This window comes from Quercus lobata, chromosome 2, assembly GCF_001633185.2.
Source record: "Quercus lobata isolate SW786 chromosome 2, ValleyOak3.0 Primary Assembly, whole genome shotgun sequence".
In the NCBI taxonomy this organism is placed as follows: domain Eukaryota; kingdom Viridiplantae; phylum Streptophyta; class Magnoliopsida; order Fagales; family Fagaceae; genus Quercus; species Quercus lobata.
This window is the reverse complement of record NC_044905.1, coordinates 95,315,120-95,333,036: the sequence shown is the minus strand read 5'-3', so window position 1 is coordinate 95,333,036 and position 17,917 is coordinate 95,315,120. Positions and strand designations below refer to the sequence as shown.

At 32.4% G+C, this 17,917-nt stretch overlaps 3 protein-coding genes across 3 annotated transcripts; all 3 read left to right on the top strand.

Annotated features, from left to right (window-relative positions):
* The first annotated feature begins 2,708 nt into the window (after positions 1–2,708).
* LOC115977339 (UDP-glucuronate 4-epimerase 1) lies at positions 2,709–4,589 on the top strand. Its single transcript, XM_031099154.1, has one exon. The coding sequence runs from the start codon at positions 2,991–2,993 to the stop codon at positions 4,284–4,286; it is 1,296 nt and encodes a 431-aa protein (XP_030955014.1). The 5' UTR covers positions 2,709–2,990; the 3' UTR covers positions 4,287–4,589.
* Positions 4,590–14,760: 10,171 nt separating this feature from the next.
* Positions 14,761–15,123, top strand: LOC115973924 (protein DOWN-REGULATED IN DIF1 11-like). Its single transcript, XM_031094166.1, has one exon. It carries the CDS (start codon positions 14,761–14,763, stop codon positions 15,121–15,123), a length of 363 nt encoding a protein of 120 aa, XP_030950026.1.
* Positions 15,124–16,210: 1,087 nt separating this feature from the next.
* On the top strand, positions 16,211–17,664 carry LOC115960127. The gene is made up of 2 exons (XM_031078845.1): positions 16,211–16,729; positions 16,820–17,664. The coding sequence occupies exons 1-2, from the start codon at positions 16,645–16,647 to the stop codon at positions 17,638–17,640; spliced, it is 906 nt and encodes a 301-aa protein (XP_030934705.1). The 5' UTR covers positions 16,211–16,644; the 3' UTR covers positions 17,641–17,664.
* Positions 17,665–17,917: the final 253 nt, after the last annotated feature.

The window sequence follows — 17,917 nt, the reverse complement described above, 5'->3', positions numbered from 1 at the left end:
AGAAAAAGGAAGTTGGTCAAAGTAAAGAGCAACAAACAAAATTAGGGAAGTGGGCCAGTCAGCACCGCCCAATTTCAATTCCCGAATGGCTTAGGAAAAAAAAAAAAAAAAAACGACCAACCACCTATTCCACTGGTTACGCGAACTATCTCCGGTTTTTCACATTTAGTTTTTTCTGTCAACTTCTGCAACTTCTCTCCCAGTTATGACCGGCTTTTCCGGTGGGAAATAGTAATTCTAAACTCCGTTTATTTTTTTTCAAGTAAATCGTCTCTCCCAGTTTTTTTTTTTTTTTTTTTTTTTAAACTAGGGTCCGTTTGGATTGAGTTTATTGTTATTGAAACTGAAAACATTATAGCAAAATAAATTTTAAATGTGTAAATAGTATCGCGGGACCCATTTTTAATGAAAAATTTGTTAAAAAGTGAAATTTATGGGTACATGAATAGTGCACGAATGCACTGTTCACAGAAGACTGAGTCAAATGTTACGGCTGAATAAAAAAAAAAAAAAAAAGGCAAAACGTGAAAGGTAAAACGCACCGTAACTTTCAGTGCTCTCGAAACAGGCACTAATAATATATATCTATATATTTTTTAAGTTGTAATAATCTAATCAATCTAGATTTTTTTTTCTTTTTTCTTACAACCAGTGGTATGGCGCCCATGTTCTACCACTAAAACAATGTCACCATTCCCACGACTAAAACTAAATGCATACTCGCTCCAAATGCACAAAATTATTATTTAAAAAAAAATCAAACTATTGTTTTTAAAAAATCCTACTTTTCATGAAGCTTTTTTTTTCATTCTTAGACTTGATTGATTTTGTGGGTGCCCAATGGCCGATGATGAAGTTAAAGGGTCACAGTATTCGCCCGAGTAGGAAGTTGAAAGGTCGTAGCATTGACGTGGAAATACTACAAGCCACGGGCCCAACGGAAGAAGTCACTCGAGAAAGAGAAGAAATGAATCATGGTACTCTGTGGTATTCTAAGTGGAAGTTAGGATCTGAACAGAGTGGAAGTTAGTGGGCAGTAGGGAAGATTTTGGCCTGGTGTAGCCCATTGCATTCGCATTAAATAGTAGACAATAATTTTATCAGCTACATTGATGAGGAAGTGACCTTAATAGTGTAAACCATAACTAAGCAAATTCCTTCCACCATCTTCTTCAGATGTGAAAGGTAACAAGTGTCGAAAAATGAGGGAGGTTAGGTAGAAATGGATGGTGAAGATGTGATGGAAGTAGAGGTATTCAATGAAAGGAAAGAGCATTGGAAAGGGTATCGAAAAAGAGAGAAAAGAAATAGAAGAAGGAATATTGGGAGAAGAAAGTGAACAATACCACTCTTTATACAAACCCAGTCTCCTCGAGAGCAATTGTGTAGAGTTTGATACTCATTTGCTTCTTAATACAAAACCTAATTCTTCCTTGTAATTGTCTTCGGGCAAAGCCTATTGTTGTTGTTCTTTCCCTCCTTTTACAAATTTTATTGATTTGGGCTAGGTTTGAAAGGCACAACCCATTACTCTAAGTGGGCTTGGGCTACAAACTTTTTGGTCCCTACAGTTTTAATCTTGAAATTATTGTAAACATTTAAATTTTTTTTTTTAAATTTTAGAAAATATTTTTTTCTCATTTCTAAATTTTAAAAAATCTTTAATATTGTGTGCGTGATCAATATTTTCGTGTCACACATAATTGTCAATGTTAAAGCTATAAATTCCTTTAAGGGGTGTTTGGTACATGTTTTCAAACAATAATTTTTAGTTTTTAAATAACATTACACGCATTTCTACACACTTTTTCGCCTACATGTATTTCTAAAAAAACTGAAAATTGTTGTTTAAGTGCATGTGCGTGACATTTTATTTTATTTTTTTTATTGGACAATGGACTTTTTTAGAGTTTTCCATAGTGTCGTGCATGATTCAAACCTCTCTCAAACAACTATCAAATTATCAAAATAATAATAATAATAATAAAATAATGCCACCTAATAATAAAAATTAATGAAAGAGTAATGCTGCAAACATTGATTTTTACTATTTCACATTTCCTCAAATGTGCATTTATGTATAAAAAAATATTTGTAATTCAATTAGTTGATACTTCCTAATATTCCCAACTCAAAAATAAAGGTTCAAATCCATTCTTACCAAACTATCGAACTACCAAAAACCAAATTACACCTAAATGGTCTCACCATAAAACACTTGGTGTCAACGGTCTTACATTAAATATAGGGAGTATAATGTTTTCAAATAATTTAGGGGTTGTTTGGCAATGTTGTTTAAATAACCATAACACTTTTGACACATATTTTTATAACACTTAAATATGTATTTCCACAATACTAAAAACTGAACAACAATTCTTAAATACAACTACCAAATGGGCCCTTAACAACATAAAAAGATGTTTCAAAGTTTCATACCAATTTTAGAGAAGAAAATTTTTACCTTATTTCAATTAGCAACATCATTAAATGCTTTTTATTTTTATTTTTAAGAAGAACATCATAATTAAAAGTTGATGATGCATTCTCACAGTGCACACAGCTTCACTAAAAAGCGCGTACAATTGGGTACATAGTTTACCAGTGACTTTCTTCGATAAATAAATAAATAAGCCATCATATATTCCACTGGATACACTCTGTCTTTCTCTTTTCCTTTTAACCAAAAAAGTCCAAAACTCTCAAAATCCTTGTCTCCAAAGTTTTCTCTCTCTTCTCTCAATCTGGCCGACGCCTTAACGCGTTCACGCGTATTGCTTGTCGCTTCATTTGTGGGTTATCCCCTATATATAAACCCATCTGAACTTCTCTTTTCTTTAGGTGCAGAAATAAAAGTTGGAAGCTTATCTCATTTTTCTTTCTCTGCATCTTTTTTTAAAAAAACCCAATCCCAAACCCAAATTTCACTTTCTTTTTCTTTTTTATTCTTTAAAAAAATAAACAAGAAAACGTATTGTTCGAAACCCAAAATGCCTTCTTTACAGGAAGAACTGTTCCCATCAACGCCTGGGAAGTTCAAGATCGACCGGGCTCACAGCATGAACCGTCAATTCCACCGCTGTTTCGCTTCTACGAGCACCATGTTCTTGTGGGCACTCTTCTTGATTGCATTAACGGCGTCGTATTTGAGTTTCCAGAGTTTCGTCGATTCCGGTAGCAAGTATTTCACTGCCTCGTGGGGCGGTCTCCAGTGGGAGAAACAAGTGCGGGTCTCCTCCCAGATCCGAAGATCCGGCGGCATGTCCGTTTTAGTCACCGGCGCCGCCGGTTTCGTCGGCACGCACGTGTCGCTCGCTTTGAAGAGGCGCGGAGACGGCGTCGTTGGGCTCGACAACTTCAACAACTACTACGACCCGTCGTTGAAGAAAGCCCGCAGGGCCCTCCTCGACAGCCACGGGATTTTTGTCGTGGAGGGAGACATAAACGACGGTCGCATGTTGGAGAAGCTTTTCGACATCGTGGCTTTTACGCACGTGATGCATTTGGCGGCACAGGCTGGAGTTCGATACGCTATGGAAAATCCAAATTCCTATGTGCACAGCAATATCGCCGGGCTCGTTTCGCTTCTCGAGGCTTGCAAATCGGCGAATCCTCAGCCGTCGGTTGTTTGGGCCTCGTCGAGTTCGGTTTACGGGTTAAACGAAAAGGTACCGTTTTCCGAATCGGATCGGACCGACCAACCCGCAAGTCTTTACGCCGCTACTAAAAAGGCTGGTGAGGAAATTACCCACACTTATAACCACATTTACGGCCTCTCCATTACCGGGTTGAGATTTTTCACCGTGTACGGCCCGTGGGGACGACCCGATATGGCTTACTTCTCTTTTACCCGGAATATTCTCCAAGGTAAACCGATTAAGATCTATCGGGGCAAGAACCGGGTGGACTTGGCCCGGGACTTCACTTACATTGATGACATTGTGAAGGGTTGTCTGGGATCTTTGGACACGTCCGGGAAAAGTACCGGGTCGGGTGGGAAGAAACGGGGACCCGCTCCGTACCGGATCTTTAATCTGGGTAACACGTCACCAGTGACCGTACCGACACTTGTGAGTATATTAGAGAGGTATTTGAAGACGAAAGCGAAGAGGAATCTTGTGGATATGCCTGGAAACGGTGACGTTCCGTTCACTCATGCGAATATTAGTTTGGCCCGAAGTGAACTCGGGTATAAACCCACAACCGATTTGCAAACCGGGTTGAAGAAGTTTGTTCGGTGGTACCTTTCTTATTACGGCTATAATCACGGAAAACCCGTAAATTAATTTTCTTTTCTTCTCTTATCTTTCTTTTGTTTTTACTCTTTTACCCTTTTTGTTATTTTCTTGAATTTTTCTTTCCCGTTAAAGTCAGGAAAAGAAAAAACCTGTTAAAGCAAAGGCACCCAAAAAAAAAAAAAAAAAAAAAAAAAAAAACAAGACACATTCTTTACTTGGGGAGAGTTAGAAAGGGGCTCATCCTCTGTAGTTTTGTTGTATCTCATATCTTGTGTATAAAGTAAAAGTTTTTCGCTTTGTTTCACTCAATTATTCTGGTAATCTATTGTTTTTTGGGTGGGGTTAATTTCTTATTATACTCTTTTTGTGGTTTTTGCTTTATTTTATTTTTTTCAAGTACATCTTATGTCTTAATAAGTCTTGGATTGTTCTCAGTTGGATTTTTTAGGTTTCAAAAACTTTCCACTTTGTTTCTTCTCGTTTTTGTATTGATGTTGTGATTCATTTTTCAGTAATCTGACATTCAGCTGGAGACTATTAATAGAAATGTACGATAGATCAAAATGAAGACAATTCCGAATACGTAGGGTGAACATAGTTTAGTTTAGAGAAAAGTTACGAACATTTTTTACTTTCAAATTCGAAGTAGCTTGGTGTTACGAGACAGAACAGTAATTTCAATGCTAAATTTAAAAATAACAATTTACTACTTGAGGTCACTGTGAGTGGCTGAGAGCCGACTTGACTAGTGATACGGTCATACGGTATATAACACCGTATAAAAGACATTTAGAAGATTATTGATAGGTGACAGGTAAGAGACATAGGGACAGCCGGTTGGAGCCGTGATATACGGTTGTGGTGGGGTCCACTCGTGCGTCAAACAAAAGTGTCGTACATCAGCCGTTGGATTTGGCTAATAACTTAGAGGCCAGAATCAGATCTGTGGGCTTTAAATCCAGCTGTAAAGTCTGCATACGTCAGTGTATCACAAAGCTAAGATTGCTTACCGACAGTGAGGTTTTAACATTTTGCTTGGTGAGGTGGGCACAATTAGCTTTTGTTTTTTTTTTTTTTTTTTTGTAAATGTCATCATTTATCAGAAAATAAATTAAGTGGCTAATTTAAAATTTCCACTAACAATGATTAAAGAGTAGCTTTCTTCTTATCCAATCAAAAAAAAAAAAAAAAAAAGTGTAGCTTTCTGTAGAAGTCAAGTTGGAAGGAGAATCCAATAAAAAGTGTGGTGTTATACAACATTGTGTACGATATATTCCTGTCTATTGAGTTAGGCCATTAACATCCCACCGACAGAATGAAAATGTGGTGGCCCTTATTGATTGGCTAACATGTGGATCAACATTTATTTCTAGGTTGACTCTATTCATTGAACAATGTGCCGTGTTAGGACAACGTTTCCCACAATTTGATATGGTGTCTCAATTGAATTTAATTGTGAGCGCTATAATTTCATTTTCACATTATCCTTATTCCTTTAATTGTTATTGTTTGTGAAACATAATTTAGTTACAAAATTGATTATAGGATTAAATTACAATTTTATTTAATATTTTTTTATTAGAAATGAATTTTAATAAATATATTATTAAATTATATCTTCTTCTTATATATTTCATTCCTACAAAATTTATAGAAAATTAGAGATCAATAGCTATATCATCATTAAATTGTTTAAATTGTAAGTTTTTATAATTTAAAATTATGAATAAAATATAAGTTTATAGATTATATAGTAAATAATATCCGATTTACACAAAATTTGACACGCATATTAAAAACTTAAAGAACATGTAATTTAATGGTTGAATTTTCAAAATATAGAGTAATTTTTATTTTATTGAGTAATATTGTAACTTTATGGTACAATCAGTTTTGTAATTAAATTTTGTCATTATTTTTATTATATATAAGAAAACACATTCAATCGATTCTAAAAAAAGAAAAGAAAAAACATTCAATTTATTATTGTTAATTAGAATTTTGGATATCATGTATAGACATTGTAAAGTCAAATAATAGTGATAGCTCTTTCTCAAAAAAAATAATAGTGATTGGTTGATCTGGATGATGAATGTGTAGTTATGGCCGACTTCATTCAATGTCTTGGACATAACTTTCATGATACATGTGAATTTGGCCCACTTCATATCATGAGTTTTTTTTTTTATTTTTTTTTTTAGTAAACAATAATATTTATTAGAATACCAGAGTACACTACAAAAGTACATAACATTTATAGTTGTAGACTAAGGTTATAAATAGCGGACACTAAACACACAATCAATATGGGATAAACATCCCTATTTTTTTTTAGTAAACAGTAATATTTATTAGAACACATACACGAAAATAGTAATATTAGTATTTTAAACCGGGTTTATAATACATTACATAATTAGAGTACAACTACAAAAGGGCCTAACATTTGTAGTTGTAGACTGATGTTATAAACAGCAGACACTAGATACACACAACCAATGTGGGATAAACATTTTTTTTTTTTTTTAGTAAATAGTAATATTTATTAGAACACACATGAAAATAGTAATATTAGTGTTTTAAACCGGGTTTATAATACATTACATAACTAGAGTACAACTACAAAAGGGCCTAACATTTGTACTTGTAGACTGGGGTTATAAACAGCGGACACACAACCAATGTGGTATAAACATCCCTATTTTTTTTTTTTTTTGAGAAAATAGTAATATTTATAACCCCAGTTTACAACAACAAATGTTAGGTCATTTTGTAGTTGTACTCTGATTATGTAATGTATTATAAATCCGATTCATATCGTGAGATTGGGATAACAACAATGACTTTTTATTTTTTTATTAGCTCAGACCTAATGAATAGGATGTTACCATGATAATGTTTATGTAGGAAAGTCACTCTAATTGCCTCATACTACCATTTTTTTAACTTTAAAAAAAGAAAAAACAAAAAAACAAAAGTTGCATGCATAGTCTGATTGTGATTGTTAGGTTCTATACTTGTATAGTTTTATTAGCAAATACATGAACATAAACTTATCTAGATATAACTCATAGGGTCTATAAGATTGATTAGACAACGTTCAAGATACTACTTCAAGTGTGCAAGAAAAGGAAAACATCTGATTCAAGGATTTGAATTTTTAACAGTTTCGACCAATCGAAAGTCATATGTCAAAATCAAATTTACAACCCATTAGCCCATCAATTGTTTTGGTTTCTAGACCTACTTCACTAAGTAGTTAAACGAAATCATAGGGCACATTTTTCAAAACTTTGAAGCAACTCAGTTTGAGATCTAAAAGTTTGTGCCTATTGTTTTTTCAAAGTCTCTACTAGTGATCACTCACATACTCGTTGAATTATTGGATTCAAGTTACTACCTTTCGGCTATCAAGTGTATTGGATTCAAATCTTTAATGGGGCATTGAAGTACATGGATTGGAGGTTCATGTTGCAGTAGATCACTATCAGAGTCATCTGTGAACTATGGGATTTAGAGCTTAGTTTGATAACTATAATTAGATTTACAACGAATAAGGCATTTTAACTATAAATATTTATCTTATAGTGAAATTGTTCACCTCGAGATTAATAAGGTTAAGTTCCCCCAGGTTTTTCCTTTGGAACTATTTGTTTCATTAGGTTTCTTGGGTCTTCACATCGTGTCTCATTTATATTTTCACACTTGCATGATATTGATGATTAAGTGTTTAATCTAAATCTTCCATAATAGATCTAATAATCAATTTGGATTTAAAATTAGTTAAATACAGTGTTTTGACAGGTGTCTAAAACTAACAATGATCATAATGGTGCATTTGATTTTTTTTCTTTCCTAGTTCGGTTATTGATTTATTTGTATATTTATTCAAGTTTTGCTAACATCTTCTTTTCAATTGATAAGATGACAAATTCTCTTAATATTTATTCTTACATAATTGATTTTAGACATGATTTTTAAGTTTGAAAAACTAATTTTTCGTAAGCAAATTTAAGAGGTATTGTAAATAAAATTTTGAGTGATACATGCGTTTGACAAAAAAAGTGTAGTCTTTTATATAATTTAGTGTGTCCATTAGATTTTATTTTCTATTTGTAAGACTCTTTTTTTTGGCTGAATTGTAAGACTTCATTTATAACTTTAGTTCTTAAAAATAAATATGAACTATTAATATTATAAAAAAATAAATTTAAAGCAAATGACCATAGAATTTGATTTATGAAATACACTATTATAGTTATATTCATCTATAAAATTACTTCTTCTTTTTTGAGGGGAATCTATAAAATTACTGAATAATCTAAACCTTCACAAGTAATGATGATTCACTTAAAATAAAATTTATAATATAATTATACAAATCAATCTTGTATATAAAGCATAATATATAAAAATAAAATTAACTTTGTTTATCTTAAATATGAGCTAGTGGAACAAGTTTAGGAGTACGAGAGAAAAGGAGTTGCTTAATGATGATTGGTTATCAATAAAGACTTTTAGAAAGTATATGTGGTTTACTATTTAGATAGAAGAGAAGGAGAATGGATTTTTGATGAGTAGATGGAAAGGGTTTTTTTAATAAATTTATTTTATAAATGATAAAAGATTTTTTTAAAGCGAGACAAAGGAAAAACTGTATATGGATTTATTCAATTTTTACTAGACATAAACACATTTTCAAAAAATAAATAAATAAATGGGTACGAAATATATTATATTTTAGGTTGTTATACACAAGCATAGCATTACGCTTTAGGACCAAGGTTATGGTTTTTTTTTTTTTTTTTTTAAATTATTTGAGGGTCTTAAGCAATTGTCTAAATTGCATAGGAATTGAGTTAGCACTAATCATCTATATATCTATATAAAACCGAAGTTTTTGCTGGCACCACAATTTTCCACGTCAGCATAAAAAATAAAAAATAAATAAAAATTATAACTCCTCAAAACCCTAGCAACCTTACCCCTCTCTCAAGTTAAGAAATATAAAGCCACGGTTTCTGCAAACTCTTTCTTTTTCCAAACGTAGGAAGCCCTAAAGCATTCAAGATCTACAAAATCCTAGCAACCTTACCCCTTTCTCAAGTTAAGAAATATAAAATCACGGTTTCTGCAAACTCTCTCTCTCCAGACGTAGAAAGCCCTAAAGCATTCAAGATCTACAATACACGGTATAGATTTTAGCTTATAAAGTTCAGCTTTTGTAAGGTTAGTTTGTTTATATATTTAGTCCTTATGTTTAGGTTTAGGTTTTAAGAGATTTATATATTACTATTATGTGGCTGAATTTCCCGTGACATCAGTTTTATGGTTTTTTTTTTTTTTTTTTTTTTTTATAATTTGTTTTATGTCGGTTTCTGCAAACTCTTTCTTTCTCCAGACGTAGGAAGCCCTAAAGCATTCAAGATCTACAAAACCCCAGCAACCTTACCCCTCCCTCAAGTTAAGAAATATAAAGTCACGGTTTCTACAAACTCTCTCTCTCCAGACGTAGGAAGCCCTAAAACATTCAAGATCTACAATGCACGGTATAGATTTTAGCTTATAAAGTTCAGTTTTTGTAAGGTTAGTTTGTTTATATATTTAGTCCTTATGTTTAGGTTTAGGTTTTAAGAGATTTATATATTACTACTATGTGGCTGAATTTCCCGTGACATTAGTTTTATAGTTTTTTTTTTTTTTTTTTTTTAATTTGTTTTATGTCGATTTCTGCAAACTCTCTCTTTCTCCAGACGTAGGAAGTCCTAAAGCATTCAAGATCTACAAAACCCTAACAACCTTACCCCTTTCTCAAGTTAAGAAATATAAAACCACAGTTTTTGCAAACTCTCTCTCTCCAGACGTAGGAAGCCTTAAAGCATTCAAGATCTACAATGCACGGTATAGATTTTAGCTTATAAAGTTCAGCTTTTGTAAGGTTAGTTTGTTTATATATTTAGTCCTTATGTTTAGGTTTAGGTTTTAAGAGATTTATATATTACTATTATGTGGTTGAATTTCCCGTGACATCAGTTTTATGTTTTTTTTTTTTTCTTAATTTGTTTTATGTAAGGTTAGTTTGTTTACATCAGTTATTTATCTCAAAGGTAAGGCTTTTATTTCTACCGCAAGAACTATTTAGGTATGTATCCCTTACAAGCACACATGAACTTAAATTGTCTTTTAATATATGCATGCTTTATTATTTTCTAATAGTTTTCCCGTGCATTGCACGGGTTAGCGACTAGTTATTCTTGTATAAGGAAAGAATATATTGCTTTAAGAGTATTGAATAATTTATATTAAATAATTTAACGCCTCATGTGTGCGATGAAGTGTCATTTTTAGTGTGTCCAAATAGTTGTCAGAGTACATGGCCTTTAAATTTAGTGGCACATTCATCTTTATTGGTGAGTTTGGTGACAAATGTTAAGACTAGAAGCGAAGAGTTTTATAAAAATAAAAAAGTTATAAAGAAAAGTCCAGATTCAAGGATTCACACTTTTTATCTATAAAATAAGTAGATAAACACTCAAAGATTAGTAAAAAATTGACTAAAATAAAAGAGAGAAATTATTTTGATGTTACATTTTATAAGAATAAAAAAATAAACCCTTTCTACCAAAAAAAAATAAAAAATAAAAAAAACCCTTTTTGACACCGACAGTATTGGCCGGTCAGGATCTCATCTACTGACAGATGAGTTGTTCTTCCAAAGTGGATCGTTCTGATTGCTGATGAGATGGTAATTAGGCCATTGCCACTAATCGAGGGAACTTCGTGTCAATGCCGTTTTCAGTGTCAATTTTGTGGCCCACAACGTGGCCGAAGCTTCTTCTAACTGAGAAAACGCATGGATTCTTTGCTCAAGTGATTGGTGATAGGGGTTTAAAATGTCAACTGCGTAACGGTTAATAATGGAGTTTGAAGATTAAAAAAAAAAGACAATGATTTGAACTGTAGAATTATTGGACTCAACCATTGAATGAGTGAATGAAATTGTTGTTGTATCCTAGTAAACATGTTAACATTGTCAAGGATGAAAATTTAAACTTCTCTTTTCATTTGCTGCCATACTATGGGTGCCTTTTTTTTTTTTTTTTTTTTTTTTTTGAGGAGCACTATGGGTGCCTTTTGTATAAGTTATTGAAAAATGGTGTTTAATTTGAACTTAAATTAAGCGTTTGTAATAAAAGTTACAAGGAGTTGTGGTTGCAAAATAGAGTTTTAGATTTTAGATACGCTTTGAAAGCTCTCAAAACATCTAACCAAACTGACCCTATCTAGATTGAGATTCCTTAAACTCCAATTTCTAGAGTAAAAACAAAACTGGTCACCACCTTAATTAGTGCACTAAAATTAAATTTTGACGCAGCAATTAGAGAAAATTGTGAGAAAATGAGGTTTCTCTAGCTGCTTTTCGTTGACTATACAGAATATTGGTCATATATGGACAACTTAATAGTGTTGCTGGAGATCCATTACTGGTTGAAGCTAAGTTGGAACAACTGGCTGTTATATATTGAAGATGCAAGGAACTTGATTATTGCATTCAAAGTAAACCCTTCTGCCATGAATTGGGCAGTACATGATACACTGTCAATGATATTAAAGACCGTATTATCTTCCTACGGTATTGACTATTGAGCTGTTAATTTTGTTTCTATATTAATTGGCTCGGTTTAGTTTTGTATGTTTTCTCTTGTAAGCTTTGGCTTAACTCCAATGATATTGATTATTGAAAGAGACACAGACACGACATATATCTTAAAGTGATCACTTATTAGTTTAATATTCAGTCCAGTGCATAGGATAGGAGCACCAAATAAAAGTTTTTCTCTCCTGCTTGTAATACTTGAGGAACTAATAAAAGTTATTACTTTTAGGCCAAAATATTGCTATCATGACAGTTTGGATTTGGTCTCTAAATTGTCAAAAGTTATCATTATTTTTTTTGAAAAATCAAAAGGTTTTTTTTTTTTTCCTATCATATATTATTAAAAATTTTACATTTTATATCTTTTTATCCACTCCCACTAACTTTCTATTATATGTGTCTGTTAACAAAATGCCTAAGCGATAATATAGTTTATTTTATATCATTTTATCCACTCCCACTAACATTCTATTATATGTGTCTAACAAAATACAAATACCTATATGACAATAGTTTAAATAATATGATTTTTGGGGGGGATTTTTTAGGGAATAGAAAGGTTGTAAAAATAATTCTTTTAAATATTATTAAAATGAATTTTATAATAAAATAATCAAGTTATAACTTCTCTTCACTCAAAATAGACGGAAGTGTAACATAAGGTTCAATTTTATCATTTCTTTAAATTTAAAGGTCAGTGATATTAAATTGAGAGGTTTGGCAATAATTTAGTAGTAATGGCAATTTTTGTGGTATTTTATGTCTGTAATTCAAACCCCATGTAGTCCTTTAATATCTCTTTTTTTGTTTTGTTTTGTTTGTTGATGGCCTTCTTCTTTACTATCAACCTAGCTTAACAAAATAATAATAATAATAATAATAATTGAGAGAGAGTGATATATTTTTTTGGTCATTTTTATTGAGTAAGGGTAAAAAGAAAGATAATTCGAATTATTGGCCTCCATTTTAGCTTACCTGTTGCATATGATGTGAATTAAAGTTCACTCACACTGTCACAAACACACGCATGATGATTCGACAAATTTGTCCTAGGATGAAAACCCCAATTCAACCGCCTAATAATTTTGGGAGACAAGAACAATCAAGAACAGAGAAACCTGTTTCATTTAAACTAATTGGATAGCGTTATGAAAAAAAGAATCATCTCAACTTCTCTCACCCTACAAATTAAACAAGCCTCTGCACACCAATTCAAGCCACAATGGGTTGGTAGAGACAATGGTTGAAGTACCTGAGTTTAAAGGGAAGGCATCCCCAGCTTTGTCAAAGAGAAAGCAGATATGGAATCTTTGTTTTTATTGGGTGCCATGTTAAAACTGCTTTCTGTCCTTTCTTCAACTTTGCTTTTTTTTTTTTTTTTAATAACAGTTTTTTTTATTTCTTTTAATTACGAAAATTTAAAATAATAAAAAGAGTCAAAATAGCGTCATTTTGCTCATTTAACAGAGACACTTGACAGATGGTTAACAAAATACCAAACTGACAACAATTGAAAGTTAGAGGGCTGAAATGACAAAATTGAAAGTTAGAGGACTGAAATAAAAAATGCTGAAAATTAGAGGGTCGGTTTTGGATTTTTGTCTAGATTGTATAAGTTCAAACATGCTGCATTATTTAGTAAAACACAATATATGCAGATTCGATAATGGAATCAAACTATCAATAGGAATAGAAGCTACCCTATCATGAACCACATTAGAGTTTGCAAAGATTCACTTAGCCAATCAAAGAATCTCCAATGGTGAAAAATGAGCAACTTAGCATGGACATTTGAGGACAAAAAATCAGTTAGTAAATAAAATTTGAAGCAAATAATCATAGAGACTCAAACACTAGCAATATATACACAAATTTGTTCGTGTTTGATTAGCTAGAAAATTTAATTAAGAAAAAAAGCTGTTTTGTTGTTCTCTCTTTCTTTGTCAATTTCTTCGAATTTATATTTTGAAAAAGAGTTTAGTTATTTTTTATGTGTCTTTTGGAATGTTGTGATGATTAAGTTTGTGTTAATCATTTGAACGCAAGTTAGTGAGAGGCAAGCATGGAGGAAACTGTTTCAAACTGTTCGGTTTGAATTTGAATTCGTGTAGTAGGAGAGAATTTTATCTATAACCAAAGATTTTGAAGTTTATCACTTTATTTAAATTTTTTTTTTTTTTTAGATTTAAAAAGAAAAAAAAAAGTGCTTGATGTTGATAGAACAGTTTTTCTTCTTTATTTTTTTGGTTTTTTTTTCCCCAAAAAAAAAAAAAAAAAGCAAAGCATTTTGAAGTTTACCACCTTGTTTTAAATTCAATTATTTTTTTAAGATTTAAAAAGGCCAAAAAAATAAAAAACCATGCTTGATGTTGATATAATAGTTTTTATTCTTATTTTTCCCCGGTTTTTATTTTTCATTTTCGTTAAAGAAACTGAACATAATTGAGATTTAAAAAAAAGAAAAAGAAAAAAAAAAAAGAGCAACTCAGAGTATTTGAAGTCAAATAGATAACAAATAAACTTTCTAATATATAAGTAATTGTTATTTTAGAATTTGTAAAAAAACACATGAAAATAAATTATTATTAGCTTTTTTATAACTCTAGAACAAATTAAATGAAAGAAATGTTTTTATTTATTTATTGCAACATAGAAACTCCCATCAAATTTTGGACAGGTTTAATGAAAGAAACTCATGCAAAATTATAGTTTAAAGACCGTTTTCTTAATCCAAGATCATCTCACCACCTCACCTCACTCGTATAAAAATACCCATCACTCACTCTTGAAAACCATCCAATAAATCTCAATCTAATCAAAAAGGAAATTAAGGAATCTCGAGCTAGCTAGTAGTAGTTTTGCACCATGGCAAAGTTCAACATCTTCATCATGGTGGCTTTGATCTTAGCAAGTGGAGTCATGGCCTCACTTGCACAAAAAAAGATAAGCCCACCAAAGCATGTACCAGGATACCCCTTGCACTTGTTGCATTGTGCTAGGAGAGTAGAAGATGAGTGTGGGAAAGAAATATTCCTTGGAATGTTTGAGAAATTACCTGTGTCTAAGAAATGCTGTCTGCAGCTTATTAAGAAAATGGGAAAAACTTGTCACGATGATTTGGATAAGGCAATTGTTCACTTACCAGATTACTCATCAAGGGCTTCCAAGGCGATTCCCAAGGGTAATCGGATATGGCATAAGTGTGCTTTGGTTGCCCGGCATATTTGACTGGCTCCTTCTCTATTCAGCTAAATAGTAAATTGAATTCTATGTAGCAATTTTGCACCACATGAATCTTAACATTGAATAAATCTTCATCTTTTATCTTTAGAAAGAACTCAATTCTGCACCAATGATTTATACCCCCATGTTGCTATTGAATTAAGAAAGTATACTTGATCAATATATAGAAATAATTTGTCTCACCAATCTAAGGTATCTTATTTCGTTGGATAAGGCTTTTGTCCGATATTTTTGTGTGTTGGATAGGGTATGAGGTCAACATGTGTCTATTTTAAAACACACGCACACACACACACATATATATATATAGATTAAGGACAAAATTTACTTACAATCTCTAGTATAAATAAAATTTAGAGGATTAAGTGGGTGAGAATTTACTTGGGATCTGAAATTGAAAGTGAAAAAGAAGACTACATTTTTTTTTTTCAATAGAAAAAAGTGCTACTCAATGAGAGAGAGAGAGAGAGAGAGAGAATAAACGGACTATAATGCTATATTTAGGTGAAAAAAAAGGTAGTCATTGACTAGTAAATTTTAGGAAAAATAAAAGGAAAAGAGGCAATTGGAGATCGTCAAATAAATGACAAAACTAGGCAGTTAGGTTGTGTTAATGCAAGCATGCTGCATTATTTGATAAAACTCAGCATCTGCAGACTCAAAAATTGAATCAAACCACCAACAAGAATAGAAGCTACTCTGTCATGAACCACATTAGAGTTTGCAATGATTCAGTTAGCCAATCAAAGAATCTCCAATGGTGAAAAATTAGCAACTTAACATGAACATTTGAGGCCAAAAAATCGGTTAGTAAATAAAGTTTGAAGCAAATAATCATAGATGCTCAAACACTAGCAATATATAAACAAATTTTTTCGTGTTTGATTAGTAGAAAATTTAAGTAAGAAAAAAACGTATTTTGTTGTTTTCTCTTTCTTTGTCAATTTCTTGGAATTAATATTTTTGAAGAAAGGTTTAGTTATTTTTTATGTGTCTTTTGGAATGTTGTGATTAAGGTTGTGTTAAATAACTTCTCTCTCCCTGGCTCTCTGCAGTCTTGGAAAGTGAAAGCTCCTAACTTGCATTTTATCACGTAAGATTCAAACCTCTCCGGTCTATTCTTCCGATCGTAGTAGGGGATTTTTCTTTTTCTTAATTCCTCTTTCACCTTTCATCTTTGTGCTTCCTATTTTCTTTTTTCTTTTTGAACGTGTTTCTTTGAAATATCTAGTTTTGTTTCATTATGGATGCGACTATGTAGGACTTGTGGAAGAAGTTTAAGCTTTCTGAAGAGGAGAATGGAGTTTTAGCGGTTAGTTATCAAGATTTAGCTGGTTCTAAACAACATGCCCAGTTTAGCCTTTTATGCAGATTGCAGACCAATAAAAATCTTAATAAGGAGGCTCTCAAGTCTACTTTTCAACAGCTATGGCGAGGCTCGCATGGTGTAACTATTAAAGACGTGGGGTCAATTCATTCTTGGCTATCTTTGTAACAGAGGAGAGCATGAATGATGTTTGGGATAGAAGTCCGTGGTCTTTTGATAAGAGACTTACTTTGTTGAAGCGTTTTAATGGGGATCTTTGTCCAGGTAATGTGACTTTCCAACATTTTCCTTTTTGGATTAGAGTCTTCAATATTCCTATTAAAAGCATGAATAGTGTCATTGGTACTCGTATAGCTAAGGAGATTGGCATTCCCTTGGTGGTTGATGCTTTGAAGAGTGGCCTTGCTTGGGGCCCTTTTCTTCGTATTCGGGTAGACATTGACATCACAAAACCTTTGATGAGGGGAAAGATGATTCATATTGAAGATGTGGAAGAAGGATGGGTCTATTTTAAATATGAAAGATTGCCTACTTTCTGTTATTGTTGTGGTATCCTTGGGCATCAAGATCGTGAATGTCGGACAATTCAAAAAGGTTGCCTTTCCTCGGAGGAGGATGATCTTCAATATGGCCCATGGCTTCGCGCTATGGCCCCAAAAACTCGTCAAAGGAAAAAGAATTTCAATCAGCCCAAATCCTCTGATAATGACAATGAAGACACGCAGGTCTCTGAAGGAGAAGATGGGGATGGTGAGCCATCTCCAAGCCGCCACCAACAGATCATTCAACCATTGACCGGAAAGTCTACTACAAGAACAACCTGTCAACAAATGGGTGACTCTGCTAAATGGTTGGAGGGTCCGGATAATTTGAAGTTTTTGAATCCAATTCAAACTTCCAAATTAGAGCGGGATAAAATTTTACCTATTCCCAAAAATCCCAAAGATCTTGTCTTTTATTCAAAATCAATTTCCAAGTCTCCACAGGGTCCACAAGAAAGTGCTCCGGAAATTCCCTACTCTACTGTGTTCCCTCCTCTGGATAAATCCAAGCATATCTTTGAGGATAGACTTTCAAAAACAAATCATCCAGCAAATACCAAGAAGGCCACGTTACCTGGGAAACAAGTAGTTGAGGATAAGGAAAAATTGTTGGTTTTTGAAGGAAACAAGTAGTTGTGGTGAACAATCCTCACATTTATCCTAAATATTTAGAATCTATCCTAAATATTTAGAATCTAAACATTTATCCTAAAAACTTGATGTTGATAGAATAGTTTTTCTTCTTTATTTCTTTTGGTTTATTTTTTTTTTTTATCCAAAATAAATAAATAAATAAGATTTTGAAGTTTACCAATTTGTTTTAAATTCAATTCTTTTTTTAAAATAAAAAAAAAAAAAAAAACCATGCTTGATGTTGATAGAATTATTTTTATTCTTTTTTTTCCCCCTT

Bases quoted from the DNA above. Each gene is read 5' to 3' on its own strand.
- LOC115960127 (XM_031078845.1), top strand. From the start codon at position 16,645: ATGAATGATGTTTGGGATAGAAGTCCGTGGTCTTTTGATAAGAGACTT. The intron at 16,730-16,819 runs GTAATGTGACTT...GTACTCGTATAG, and splicing joins TAATGGGGATCTTTGTCCAG to CTAAGGAGATTGGCATTCCC.
- LOC115977339 (XM_031099154.1), top strand. From the start codon at position 2,991: ATGCCTTCTTTACAGGAAGAACTGTTCCCATCAACGCCTGGGAAGTTC.
- LOC115973924 (XM_031094166.1), top strand. From the start codon at position 14,761: ATGGCAAAGTTCAACATCTTCATCATGGTGGCTTTGATCTTAGCAAGT.